This window comes from Oryza brachyantha, chromosome 11 (assembly GCF_000231095.2).
Source record: "Oryza brachyantha chromosome 11, ObraRS2, whole genome shotgun sequence".
In the NCBI taxonomy this organism is placed as follows: Eukaryota; Viridiplantae; Streptophyta; class Magnoliopsida; order Poales; family Poaceae; genus Oryza; species Oryza brachyantha.
In genome coordinates, this window is record NC_023173.2 from 2,761,224 (window position 1) to 2,773,642 (window position 12,419).

General features: G+C 43.0%; 2 protein-coding genes across 2 annotated transcripts; one reads left to right on the forward strand and one right to left on the reverse strand.

Moving 5' to 3' along the window:
* Window positions 1-834: 834 nt before the first annotated feature.
* LOC121055816 (formin-like protein 14) lies at window positions 835-1,839 on the forward strand. Its single transcript, XM_040529137.1, has one exon. It carries the CDS (start codon window positions 835-837, stop codon window positions 1,537-1,539), a length of 705 nt encoding a protein of 234 aa, XP_040385071.1. The 3' UTR covers window positions 1,540-1,839.
* A 6,348-nt stretch (window positions 1,840-8,187) lies between these two features.
* On the reverse strand, window positions 8,188-12,141 carry LOC102722342 (ABC transporter G family member 25). The gene is made up of 3 exons (XM_040529188.1): window positions 11,949-12,141; window positions 11,031-11,859; window positions 8,188-9,620 (listed from the first exon to the last, which is right to left on the reverse strand). Exons 1-3 carry the CDS (start codon window positions 12,081-12,083, stop codon window positions 8,665-8,667), a joined length of 1,920 nt encoding a protein of 639 aa, XP_040385122.1. The 5' UTR covers window positions 12,084-12,141; the 3' UTR covers window positions 8,188-8,664.
* Window positions 12,142-12,419: the final 278 nt, after the last annotated feature.

Sequence of the window (12,419 nt, forward strand, 5' to 3'; positions counted from 1 at the left end):
GCCCCAGAAGGGTGCATACCTGCTGAATTATTTCTAGGTCCATCACTCATAAATCACACCTAATTATTTCAGGCTTTCTCAATAATTTTCACCTGATACCAGCTATATCATGGAACCAGTAAAGGTCCCATTTAATTACCATACACCTGAATAAAGATTTACGAACATTGTTGACTTAAATGGATTCTTGTAAGAGTTTTTGTCATATTTATAATTGAGTTTTCACTAAAATTTACGTGTGCAACCTGACAGTTACAGTTGTCAATGTACACGGTGTTACGTGTATAATGTTGTGTGTGCAATCATGCTTGCCACCAATTTGTCTTATTTATCTATTTTGTAAGGTATTAGTATTTCATACCACCTTCACCCAATTTTTTTAAGGTGTTAGTATTTCATACCCCTCTTCACCCAAAAAAAACATTTTTATACGCAAACCTGGCTGCTTGGACAAAAAGCGAAAATATTTTACAACGGAGATGCATAAAAAAACACTATCTCCGTCTAATAACTTTATTTTTTATTTATGTGTCCAATGTTTAACCATTCGTCTTATTTAAAAAATTTATAAAAAAATAGTCATGAATAAAGTACTATTCATTTTTTTCATCTAGTAAAAAAAATATAAATTATAAAAAAATTTAAATAAGACGAAGAGTACAAACATTATATCCAAAAATTAAAAAATAAGCATATTTTGGAACGAGAAAATAGAAACATGGAAAACAAATTAGAGAAAAGTTAAGGGCCGAAGTGCAAATGTGGCCACCGTATTTATTCCCGCCATCACTAGCCTGTCTCTCTGTCTGTCCCCGCCTTCTTCCTCTCGCGCCCATGGCCACCACCCACGCGCCGCCGCCGCCGCCTCCTCTACCTCTGCCGCTGTCCCACTCCCACCGCCGCCACCGCGCCTCCTCCACCTCCTCCTCGTCCTCCTCCTCGCTCTCCACCGCCTCCTCCTCCTCCGCGGCCTCCTCCCCCTCGCCCTCCCCGCGGCGGACCGGCGGCGCCGCGGCGGCGACCTCCGTCGTGCCGTTCTCGTGGGAGCACCACCCCGGCATCCCCAAGAGCTCCCTCCCGGACGGACGCCACCACCCGTCCAACGACTCCCCGTCCACGCCGCCGCCGCTGCCTCTGCCCCCGCCGCCCCGCCGCGCGCCGACGCACCCGTCGTCTCGCCACCGCCGACGCCACCACCGCGCCAGCAACAAAAGCAGCGGCAGCGGCGGCGGAAGCAACGGCACGACGCCGCCGCCGCACTCCGACCCCTTCGCCGCCGCGCTCGCCGAGTGCACCAGGGAGCGCGCCGCCGCCACCATCGACGACCTCTTCCCCGCACCGCCGCCGCCGCCGCCGTCCTCGCGCCGCTGGTCCATCGCGGCGGCCGGCGTCGGGCTCCTCGACCTGTACGGCTGCAAGAGCGCCATGGCCGTCGCCGAGGGCGCCTTCGTCGTGCGCCGGCCGGTGGCGACGGCGGCGGCGGCGGCGCGCCCGTCCGGGCCCAGACGAATGGGCCTGCAGGGCCGGGCCGGACGGTGACGTGGATCCATCAGCCCTGGGCTCGGGCTCGGGTTAGGTACATAAATAATGAATCCATGTGTGAAACTCCAAACTCTCAAAGTGCTGGGATCTAAAAGAAAAGGGAAATTAATTTCCTACCTTTTTCTTTCTTTTTTTTTATTTTTGTTTTTCAATTTCGCCTGTATTCTGATGGTGATTTGGATGGAGATAATACATCTCACCTTGTGGTATGGCGATCTTTATGTTAATTAAATATCAATAGTGCTTCTTGTTGGTAGTGTGTATGCAAAATAATCTTTCAGGAAAAAAAATTCTCATTCTCTGGTTAGGTTGTGATATTGAATTTTTTTTGTTTGCTTTAGCAGAGAATTAATTAATTGTATATCCTTGCTCTCATAGTATTATATATATATATATGCACATAAGTACAAAAGACAGCAATTTCCAAAAATTGTATATATGTAGCATTCTTTAGTGGTACAAAATAAACAATTTTTTGTGATAAAATATGGTTTTAGATGCACACATCTCAGATCAAGTTCATGATAAGTAGAACTCCATTAATAAAAAGGTACAACTACATGTTTCTCGAATGCGACCAGTCTCAAGAGAATATTTCCTTAATTCTATTCGAATGGTGGACAAAAAGACAACTCCAAAAACTCATAATATATATAAAGCCCATACACCACAGCATATAAAATATAATGTAGCCACACAAAACAAAAAACTCAGATCATATCAAGTCCAAAAATTAAAACCCGAAACACAATTATCTAATATACGACTTATTTCGAGCGAATATTGCCCTAATTTGTTTATACCAGACTTTTTCCTAATATAAACTTTTTTCTGGAAATTAAAAACAAAACTTTCTCAGCCGATGGATCCGAATGTTTTTGTTTTAATTCTGTGGGGACAAATGTATAGTACAGGTTAATTATCAAGTAGTTGTGTGCATAAATTAATCCATATATTTTCTATGAACTGTGCTGGTGAGAGTGGGCAGACAACCCTAATAATTTAGCAATAAACCTCATCGAGATCTCAACGCAGAAGAAATTAAGCCAAGCACAGTGTAGGCGAATTAAGATCAAGATATGATCCAGCTGGAAGCTGCCAATCAAAAAAAAAAAAAAGAAAGTAGATTTGTAGTATGTCAGTTGCTAGTTCGAGACCACATGGTTGATCAGTGATTACTATAGTTTACTGCACAAATTACTGGGCATAATTGACTTTGCCATTACTGTAGTCGTCACTTGCATGCTGGTCAATTGTTTTCATGTACTGTGTGTGTGTCAGTTGCCTACAGAGATCGAAATTAGTTTAATGGCTGCCCGCCGTGATGTTAACTCAACCGTGGTACTCCCTGCAATTTGATGATTTTTATCGTTTAGGATAATAACACCGTCTTCTCAATCTATCCTTGACCATGAATTTTATTAAAATATATAGAACAAATAAATACTTATTATTATTGAAATATACTTTATGGCTTATTTATACCGGTTTTCTAGTGTTATTAATAGTCGGAGTTTTAAAAGTTTGTCCATGCTTATATCTAAAACGATAAGTACGTAATATGTAACTTGTCGGGTAACTATGGTGTATTTATCTTAAGAAATTAAATAAGTCAAAAAGGAAACTAAATAAGTAATTAAGAAGCCATTTCTTGAAACAAAGCAGCTTAGAATTAATTGGCTACATGCCAGTAATATTTTTTTTAAAAAAAATGTAAGATACTACCTCTGTTTCAAAATAAGATCATTTTTTTAGTGTTTTGGTAGAACTCTTCGTCTTATTTGAAATTTTTTTATGATTAATATTAACATGAATGATACTTTATGCGTGACTATTTTTTTTAAGTTTTTATATAATTTTTTTAAATAAGAGGAATGGTCAAACGTTGGACACGTAAAAACGAAAAATAAAATTATTATAAGATGGAGGTAGTATATATCAAGAATATAATATTTAAATTCAACAAAAATCAACTGTGAATAGTACATGATTTAGTCATATTTTTTATTTTTGGATCGAATTTGAATGATGTTAGTGTCCTATAATAATATTTTTTACAAATTTTAATAGTTTTTAGGTGAAATGTATGAGACAAGTCTATGTAAACCTCAAGTGACAGAAACACTTCCCCTAGAGGGTGACAGTGTCGGAGCTACGCACACAGTAATCTGAGAAGCTATTATTAGGAGGAAATTTCAGTTTAGATCCTCTTTCCTTACCAAAATTCAATCAGAGACAGCTCGAAATACACGATTAGAAAAATGATAAAAAAAAAGCATAGATTAGTATAGACCTAAACTAAGAGCATCTTTAGGATATGTCTAAAATTGATCGCTAAAACTGAAATTTAGGAATTGATCTAGAAAATATATCTCCAACAGATTACCAAACATTCCTAATGTTTACTCATGCCTAAAATTAGCTCACTTGTGTTGTAAATTTAAGGCAAAATATATGTTCCTAATACGAGTTATTTATTTTTAGATTTCTATTAGGGGAGGGCGTAATTTTTATTCCTAATATTTTTTCGATGAACCCAATACAAATTTTTAGAAAGAAAAAAATATTAGTATTCTTTGGAGATGCTCTAAGATCCATTCAATTTTTCCTGTTAAATTGCTCCTGCAAATTATTTATGATTTTATCACGTCGTACGGAAGCAGACAGATTTGCAGATCATATACTTATAATTAACCTGTAGTACTGTCATTGTGGGCAGTATGTGTTTACTGCTGATTAATCACCTGTCCGAGAGACAGTTTACCGTGGGCCCACCAACATAAATGCCGGCTCTTGACACGACCTGCGTTCTTCGTAAAAGCAGCAGATCTGGTTGCCAACCAACATATTTTTTTTAAAATAATTTATGAATAAAATTTTTTATATGTCTGGTTTTATTAATCTAAAAGACAAAATAAAATAAATTATCATAAAAAACTCAAAATTAATTTTAAATTTAAGGTTGAGAACTTAAATTTGGCTTATAAATATAAATATAAGTGAAAAGACATGCGAGAAATCCAAATAAAATGCTCAAACAAGTTCATAGTACGCTGCTCTGTTCGGTTGATAAGAATAAATTGTACATAATATTTTTAATATTTGCTTTTAGAGGTTTAATAACAATCAAGGCAGAAAAATAGGTTCAATAAAAAAACCACACATTAACTTTAAAGTTAACTTTTCAAATTGAAATGTTGACAGAGGTCAGATAAGGGAAATTTAACTATTTGCCACTTTTACCTAGTGAGTGCCAAATCTTTTGCCACTCCCTTCTCACTGTAGCTGTGAGAGGGATTAAGTGGATGTGGTGAAGAGTGGCAAAATATTAAAAGTCCCCTAAGATGATGAGAGTCTCAGTAGAAAATTCAACATTTCAAATATACGGATTGTTAACTTGATTGCATACTAAATATTTTGTGAAATAAACTTTATAAATAACTTAAAATAAGTTGTCTAAACAAAACAATATAGTGGAGAAAGTTTTTGAGAAATCGTATTTTTCAAAGAATAAAGTAAATAATGCATAACTATAATCCGGTGAATAAACTGAAAATTTAAATTTCAGCTTTAAATTTGGAGTTGATTTTGAGTTTTTTCACCGAAATTTATTTTTTATCACTAACCTTTAGACCGATAATAATACGTATATAAAATTTTTATTCACAAATTACTTTTCGTTTATAAAAAAGCCAAACAGTCACCCACCCAGACCATAGCCAATCATAAATCATACTGATACATGAAAAGTCTGCTTTTAGTATTTACTAAGCAAACTACAGAAGTTTTTTATCCAACCTGAAGGACCAAAACCAGATGAGTTCGAAACCCAGACGGCTGAATCATTTTTTTTAACAGGAAAACCATTGTAAGACAGCTATGGAAACATGCATGACAAAATGCCACTGGCTTAATATATAATATAAAAAAATTATATGGTCAATATGGTTTGAATGAGCAAATGGAACCCATAAGCTGCACCAACCATTCACTACCAACGTTGTCAAAACCTATAAAAGTATATTTTACTACCTCCATCCATAATAACCTTATTTTTCGTTTTTTCGTGTCCAACGTTTGACCATTTATCTTATTTGAATTTTTTTGCGATTAATATTTTTATTGTTACTAGATGATAAAATAGTACTTTATATATGACTATTTTTTTAAGTTTTTTTATAAATTTTTTAAATAAGACGAATGGTCAAACTTTGGACACGGAAAAAAAAAAGATTATTATGGGACGGGAAAGTTGGACATAACATACTTTGCGTAAGTTCAATTGAACTGATGTTCAGTTATGGAAGCTAGCAATTTGACTGCTGGGCCAGTGAACCATGAGCGTCAGGAATTGAGTAAGATCCTACTACTACTCTAAGGCTGAGTTATTTGGACTGGATTATTTCTTGGTTTTTACGAGTATATTAGTCTCAACAGTATATTTCTTTTAAAAAAGTTCATAAATAAAATTTTATCTTCTCATCTTTCTAACATAGATTTTCAAATGTATAGTAGTTAGTTTCATTATTTCTAGTATTAAAAGCTATTAAAAATCAGATAACCTCTCATCAATAAAAAGAACATAGCTTAAAAGATATTCCATCTGTTTCAAAATTTTAGTGTTTTCGGGAGTTGAATTTTCTACCAAAATATAATAACTTCATCAAAACTTACTATACTACTAATCCCATCGATTAATTCGCATTCACATTTTTTTCTCATTTTTATCCTCACGTATTCTCCCCCTTCACATTCATTCATCATTTATTAAGAAACTCCGTGTTAATTTTGGGTTAACAATCTAGAAATGTTTATATATTTAGGACGAAGATGATATTTATCACATTAAGTTATCTCAAACATCTTGCATTAATTTAACCGTCCAAATTTCCTTATTAGTTGTTACAAGATGATATTAGCGATATCGATCAATTTTGAGAAATGAGAAAAATAATTAAATATATAGAGTACATGAAAGAAGTCCTTACGTCTACAACGGTCCAAATTAATTAGGAAATGCCTGCATAAATATTTTCTTACCTACCCAGCATAATTTGTTGGTACACGATGAATATTTTTCTTGAATAAATGAACAATGTAATCAATGCAAGTTGGAAGCAACTTATTTTTGTTGTAGTTGTAAGTTCTCAGCTCATATATACTAGATCTGAACCTTGAAATTTTATACACTAATAGAGTAAACTGAGAAATACATACTACAAATATATAATCAATCTCGCTTCTAATTATGCTTATAAACCAAAATTTAAATTTTTACCTTTAAATTTAGAGTTGATTTTAGAGTTTTTTTTCACCATAGTTTATTTTCTAGTCTTGGCATGGCTAAAAATACATTAATGCCCTTATGATATCTTTTCAGGTCATCAATGTACGTTTCTTGCAGATATGCACAATTAAAACAGAGTAAATAATTCATATTCACATCTGAGATAGATCGGAATCGCTTTGGAAATTTAGCCTTTTTTTATGAAAAAGAACTTGTCCAGGGCATCAATGGAAAAAAAAAACAAGTTCCAATGATATCTGATCCATAGGGGAAAAATAACTTTTGGTGATAATTAATGCAACCTTTAATGAATTCTCTAACTTAACATATCTTTTAGCATTGCAAGGACCATCTCATCATTACAACTCCCTCATGTTAATCCAATTAGGCACCAAAATTATGAACATATTTTAAAAAGAGAATAAATAAATAAATACATAATCTTACACTGCACTCTACTCCTGGGCTGGCCAAACCAACCGATTTTTGGTACATCGTACCATACCATACTTGTATATGATTCCATGATATAAAGTTTTTTTGGGTACACTCTGTACATGTACGTACATATACATATACTATACGCTGGGTCACATACTCACATGTACGTACGGAAACCTACATTTATTTTCTGGATCAACCAAGCATCTAAAAATCAGATTAAACTAGGGCTAATGATTTGAACTTTACTCTCTTGCCAATAATTAATTTGCCCTCCGGAAGAATATTTTAAATTTGATTCTTCTTGTGGCATGAATTGATATGAACAGTTAATGGGCTGTTCATGAGTGGCCCAACAAGTAGAGAGAATTAATCAAAATGGAGGGGAAGAGGCCCATATGGAGAGTTCACCGTTTCTATATTGGGTTAATTAAATTCATGTCATTATAAATTTTTTAAATACACTGAAGGGGTACACAGTGACATATCTTGAATAGTTTGAAAATTGTAATGCCATCATTCCAATTTTAATTAGTTGAATAGTAATGATATTTTCTAAAACATGCAAATTTATAATGTCATGGATTCAATCAACATTTCTATATTTAGGGCCCAATTTACTCTTCTTTTTGGGCCGTGATATGGTAAGCCCAGCAGGTGATGGCCCGAGTATGACTCTAGTTTCAGTCTTCCTCGATCGTGTCATCGTTTTACACATTCTGATCGAATTCCAGGCGAATTAATCATAGTAGAAACATCACAAAATTTAAGAGGATTTCAAGCTGAAACTTAGGGTATTTCTACTTCAAATCGGCGATTCTACGCCGGAATGTGCGAAGATTGTGGCGTTAAAATTTTAGTGCATACTCCGTTTGGAGAAATTTCAGTAAAATCTTGGAGGAATTGAACTGCTCCATACAAAAATCCCTTAAAATTCTTGTATTTCGGATGAATAATTAGTCATCCCTACTTAATAAACATATGTTACATTACACCGGATTTCTTTTAGATTAATTAATTGGTAGTAATAATACACTTGCAAGATGACACCTCGATCCATCAATGGATCAGGAGAAGAACAGCAAAAAAAGGGAAAAAAAAAGAAAAAAATTACGAAGACGACGAGAAGAAGAAGGCGGCAGAAGCCGTGGTCGATCTCTATGCCAAGAACAACTACACCGCTGTCAGATCGAGCCGTACGTCTTCTCCGTCGCCGGCGGCGCGTGCAGGCCAAGCTTAACTGCCGTGCTCGCCGGCCGGCGTACGTCGTTTTCATTATACTGGCCGGGGGAATTCAGCAGAGCTACCTAGTTAATTACGACGTGCCGGCGCGGCCATGGCGATGGCGATGGCCGGCCGGCGACGGCGAGCGAGCGAGAGAGCGGGGGCGATGATCACGTCCTGACCCGGCGCAGCGCGAGGTAGGCGAGCAGCCGGTAGGCGAAGAACATGGCGACGAGCGCGGCGACGCAGGCGCCCGGGGTGGCCTCGCCGCGGACGGCCTCGGGCGGGAGGAGGGCGGCGAGGCGGCCGCTGTACTGCACGGCGATGAGCAGTCGGTAGCAGTAGTAGGTGAAGGAGGTGTACTTGGCCCACGCCATGAAGCCCGGCACGTTGTGGACGTAGAAGCCGCCGGTGAGGAGGTAGGCGAGCATGACGACGGTGACGAGCGTGGACGCGCGCTTGGCGTCCATCATCACGGCGCCGACGGCCAGCCCGAGCCCCTCGGCGACGAGCACGTAGGAGAGGATCACGGCGAGCGTGAGCGCGAACGCGGCGGGCGACGGGTTGAGCCCGGCCATCAGGTAGACGATGACGGTGAACGCCGTCGGCAGCGCGAGCTCCATGGGCAGGTCGCCGGCCATCCGCGACATGAAGTAGGAGGAGAGCGCGTACATGCCGGAGGCGCGCTCCCGGGCCAGCACCGGCCGCTCCTGCGGGAAGGCGAACACGGCGTTGAAGGAGGCGAACACCCCCCAGAAGATGGAGACGAAGAAGAGGAGCCCCATCCGGTCGTCCACCGCCGCCGGCGACGACCGCCACCACATGGCCCCGGCCACCAGCGCCGGCGCGATGATCTGGAACAGCCGCAGCGACGTGAACGTCTCGTGCCGCCGCTCCTTGAGGCTCCGCCGCAGCAGGATCGTGAACTGGTTCGCCCAGCTCGTGCACCCGCTGCAGCTCTCCGCCGCCTGCTGCTGCTGCTCGCCGCCGGCATCGGCGTGGTCGCCGGCATCGATGGACGCCTTCACCCTGGGCGCGAGCACCCTGCTGTACGACGCCATCAGCGACTGCTTCACGTTGCCGCCATCAGCCGCGTTGCAGCTCTCATACTCTGCTTGAGCGAATCCTGCACACAAACACACAGAGCACAAATGTTCAGCCATACATCACACTCAAATTAAAACACAACCATAGTAGTACAACCAATCATCTCACAAACTCAAATTCTACATGTTAGTTTTGTTTCAAACATTTTTCATTCTATTTGAATTTCTTTCGACACACATATATCTCCCGCAAACTGGATTCCTAAACTGTCTGGAGGGGAGCCGCGGAGCCTGAAAGCCACGCTCCGCGTTGCTCCCCTCCACACACACACGGAAACAAACGCGGCTGACCTCGACATGATCATATCATGGAGGGGCTCACCCCCTCTACATTGCTTTGATGTGCTAGACTGGCTAAGGCACTCCCTTAGGAAAGAGGTGGCCAGGTGCCAAAGGAGGGGGCCAAAAGGGGTAGCTCTCTACCCTTCCAAAAGGAGGTGTATTGGTACCAAAAAAAAAATGATTCCTCCTGTCTAAAGTGTCACCATGACATGATCAGGGGCATAATTTTCATAGTCTAGTGAGACAGGCACTTGGAACCATATCAACACTGCATATCATGCCCATATGCTCCAAGGATTTTGCTTGATCCCAAGGTAAAAGAAAAGAAAAGAAAATGAGAGAAGAAGCTGCTTCTCTTGCTCAGGCTTCATGCAAAAGTTGCACAAGCTAAGCTACCAAAGGAACCAGATCCAACTGAAAGCTGCCACTAGTGTTGGATCTCATCATCTTCTGCAGCCACCACAACTCAACAAAGAGAGATGGAACTGAACAATGGATATCCAATATACATAATGATATTAGAATTACCCGGTAGCCCGGCCGTCATCTGACGATCGGGCTACTGGGCTCGGACCCGGTATGAGTGATGTCCAGCAGCGGTCCAGCCCCACTGCTGGTAGCTAAGATGGATGGATAGATAGTGCCCTAATTCCACTCTCCTCCATCCATGACAGGTGTCCAGTGGGTGTGTGATCTTTCAACCATAAAGTGCTTTGCACAAAAGCTATGAGGTGAGAAGGCTAGGGCACTCACCACCTTCATCCTTTTTTTTTTTCTCTCCTTTCAAACTTTTATCTTCTCTTCTCTATTGCATGCCCTTTTTCTTGGGTGCACTCCACACTTACTCTCCAGGTGTGTTTACTTGTCTCCATTGTGATCATTGGTCTAATGTTTGCCACTCATCATATATACTACTCACCATGTATGCATACATACATACATACATACATACATACATGCATGCATCCAAAAAGATGATGCCTTGGTTTGTAATTTGCCTAGTTTGATGCTTATTCAACCTAGAGATATGTGATTTTTCGACTTGAGAAAATACAGTGAAATATATGTTTATTGATTTATTTTTCTCCTTCATTTCATAAAAAAGAATTCATTTTTGTGTAGTAATGAGTAATTTGGGTAGTAATTACCGTTAGCTAGGTCGAGCATGAAGTCGGCGGGGTTGACGTGGAAGGCCGGCGAGAAGCCGACGGAGGCGAAGTAGTCCATGGCGTCGCGGCCGGCGCCGAAGTAGAGGCAGGAGCCCTCGGCGAGGAGGAGGACGGAGTCGAACATGCGGTAGACGCGGGTGGAGGGCTGGTGGACGGACATGACGACGGTGCGGCCCTTGCGGGCGAGGGAGGAGAGGGTGGCGACGAGGCGGGCGGCGGCGGTGGAGTCGAGGCCGGAGGTGGGCTCGTCGAGGACGAGGAGGCTCGGGTTGACGAGCATCTCGTGGCCGATGCTGACGCGCTTCCGCTCGCCGCCGGACACGCCGCGCACGAACGCGTTGCCAACGATGGTGTCGGCGCACGCCGCGAGCCCCAGCTCGGCGATGACGGCCTCCGCTGCGGCGGCCTTGGCCGACGCCGGGGCGGAGGTCGGGAGGCGGAGCATGGCGCAGAAGAGGAGTGTCTCGCGCACGGTGAGGTGCGGGTGGAGCACGTCGTCCTGCGCCACGAACCCCGTGCGCCGCTGCACGGCGCGGCACGGCGCCCGCCCGCCGGCCAGCACCGTTCCGGCGTACTGCCCGGCGAGCCTCCCCCCGAGGATGGACAGCAGCGTCGACTTGCCGCTCCCCGATGGGCCCAGCACGGCGAGCACCTCCCCCGGCCGCGCCTCGCCGGTGATCCCCTTCAGCACCGTCCTCTCCTCCTGCCCGCCGCCGCCCCCCGCGTGCGATATCCTTCCCGGCGGCGCCCCCTTCGCTGCCGCCGCCGCCGCACGCTCCAGCTTGACGCGGAACGACAGGTCGATGAACTGAACACACAACCAAAAAAAGATCAATCGATCGATCACCAGCAAACAAGTGCTCCACGAACGAACACGAGCAGTATATATATATGTACCTGGAGATCGAGCGGCGTGCAGACGGAGGACAAGAAGCAGTCCATCTTGTTGGACGCCGGAGGAGGAGACGGCGGCGGCGGGAGGACGACGAGGCCGGCGCGGCCGCCGTGCGAGTCCTGGCCGTTGGGAGGCATTATCGCAAACCAACCAACCAACCAACCACTCTGTACGTCCGAACACGTACGTACGTACAGCTGCGCACCTAGTAGCAGTGGAGGAGGAAGCGGTGGGCGGCGGGAATGGCGGAGGCGGAGTGGAGAGGAGGAGCAGGGAGGGGAGGGGTATATAAAGGAGGAGGGTGAAGGCCACGTCACGGAGGGGAGGAAGGGGAGGGGGGGCACGTGGCGGGAAGTGGAGGGATGGGGCCCACCGCTTTCTTCCTGGCGGGAACGCGCCGCCACCTTTGGACCGCGGTCGCCGCGAACGGAACGGAGACGGAGGCGATGCCCTGCCCTGCTCTGCTCCGTCAA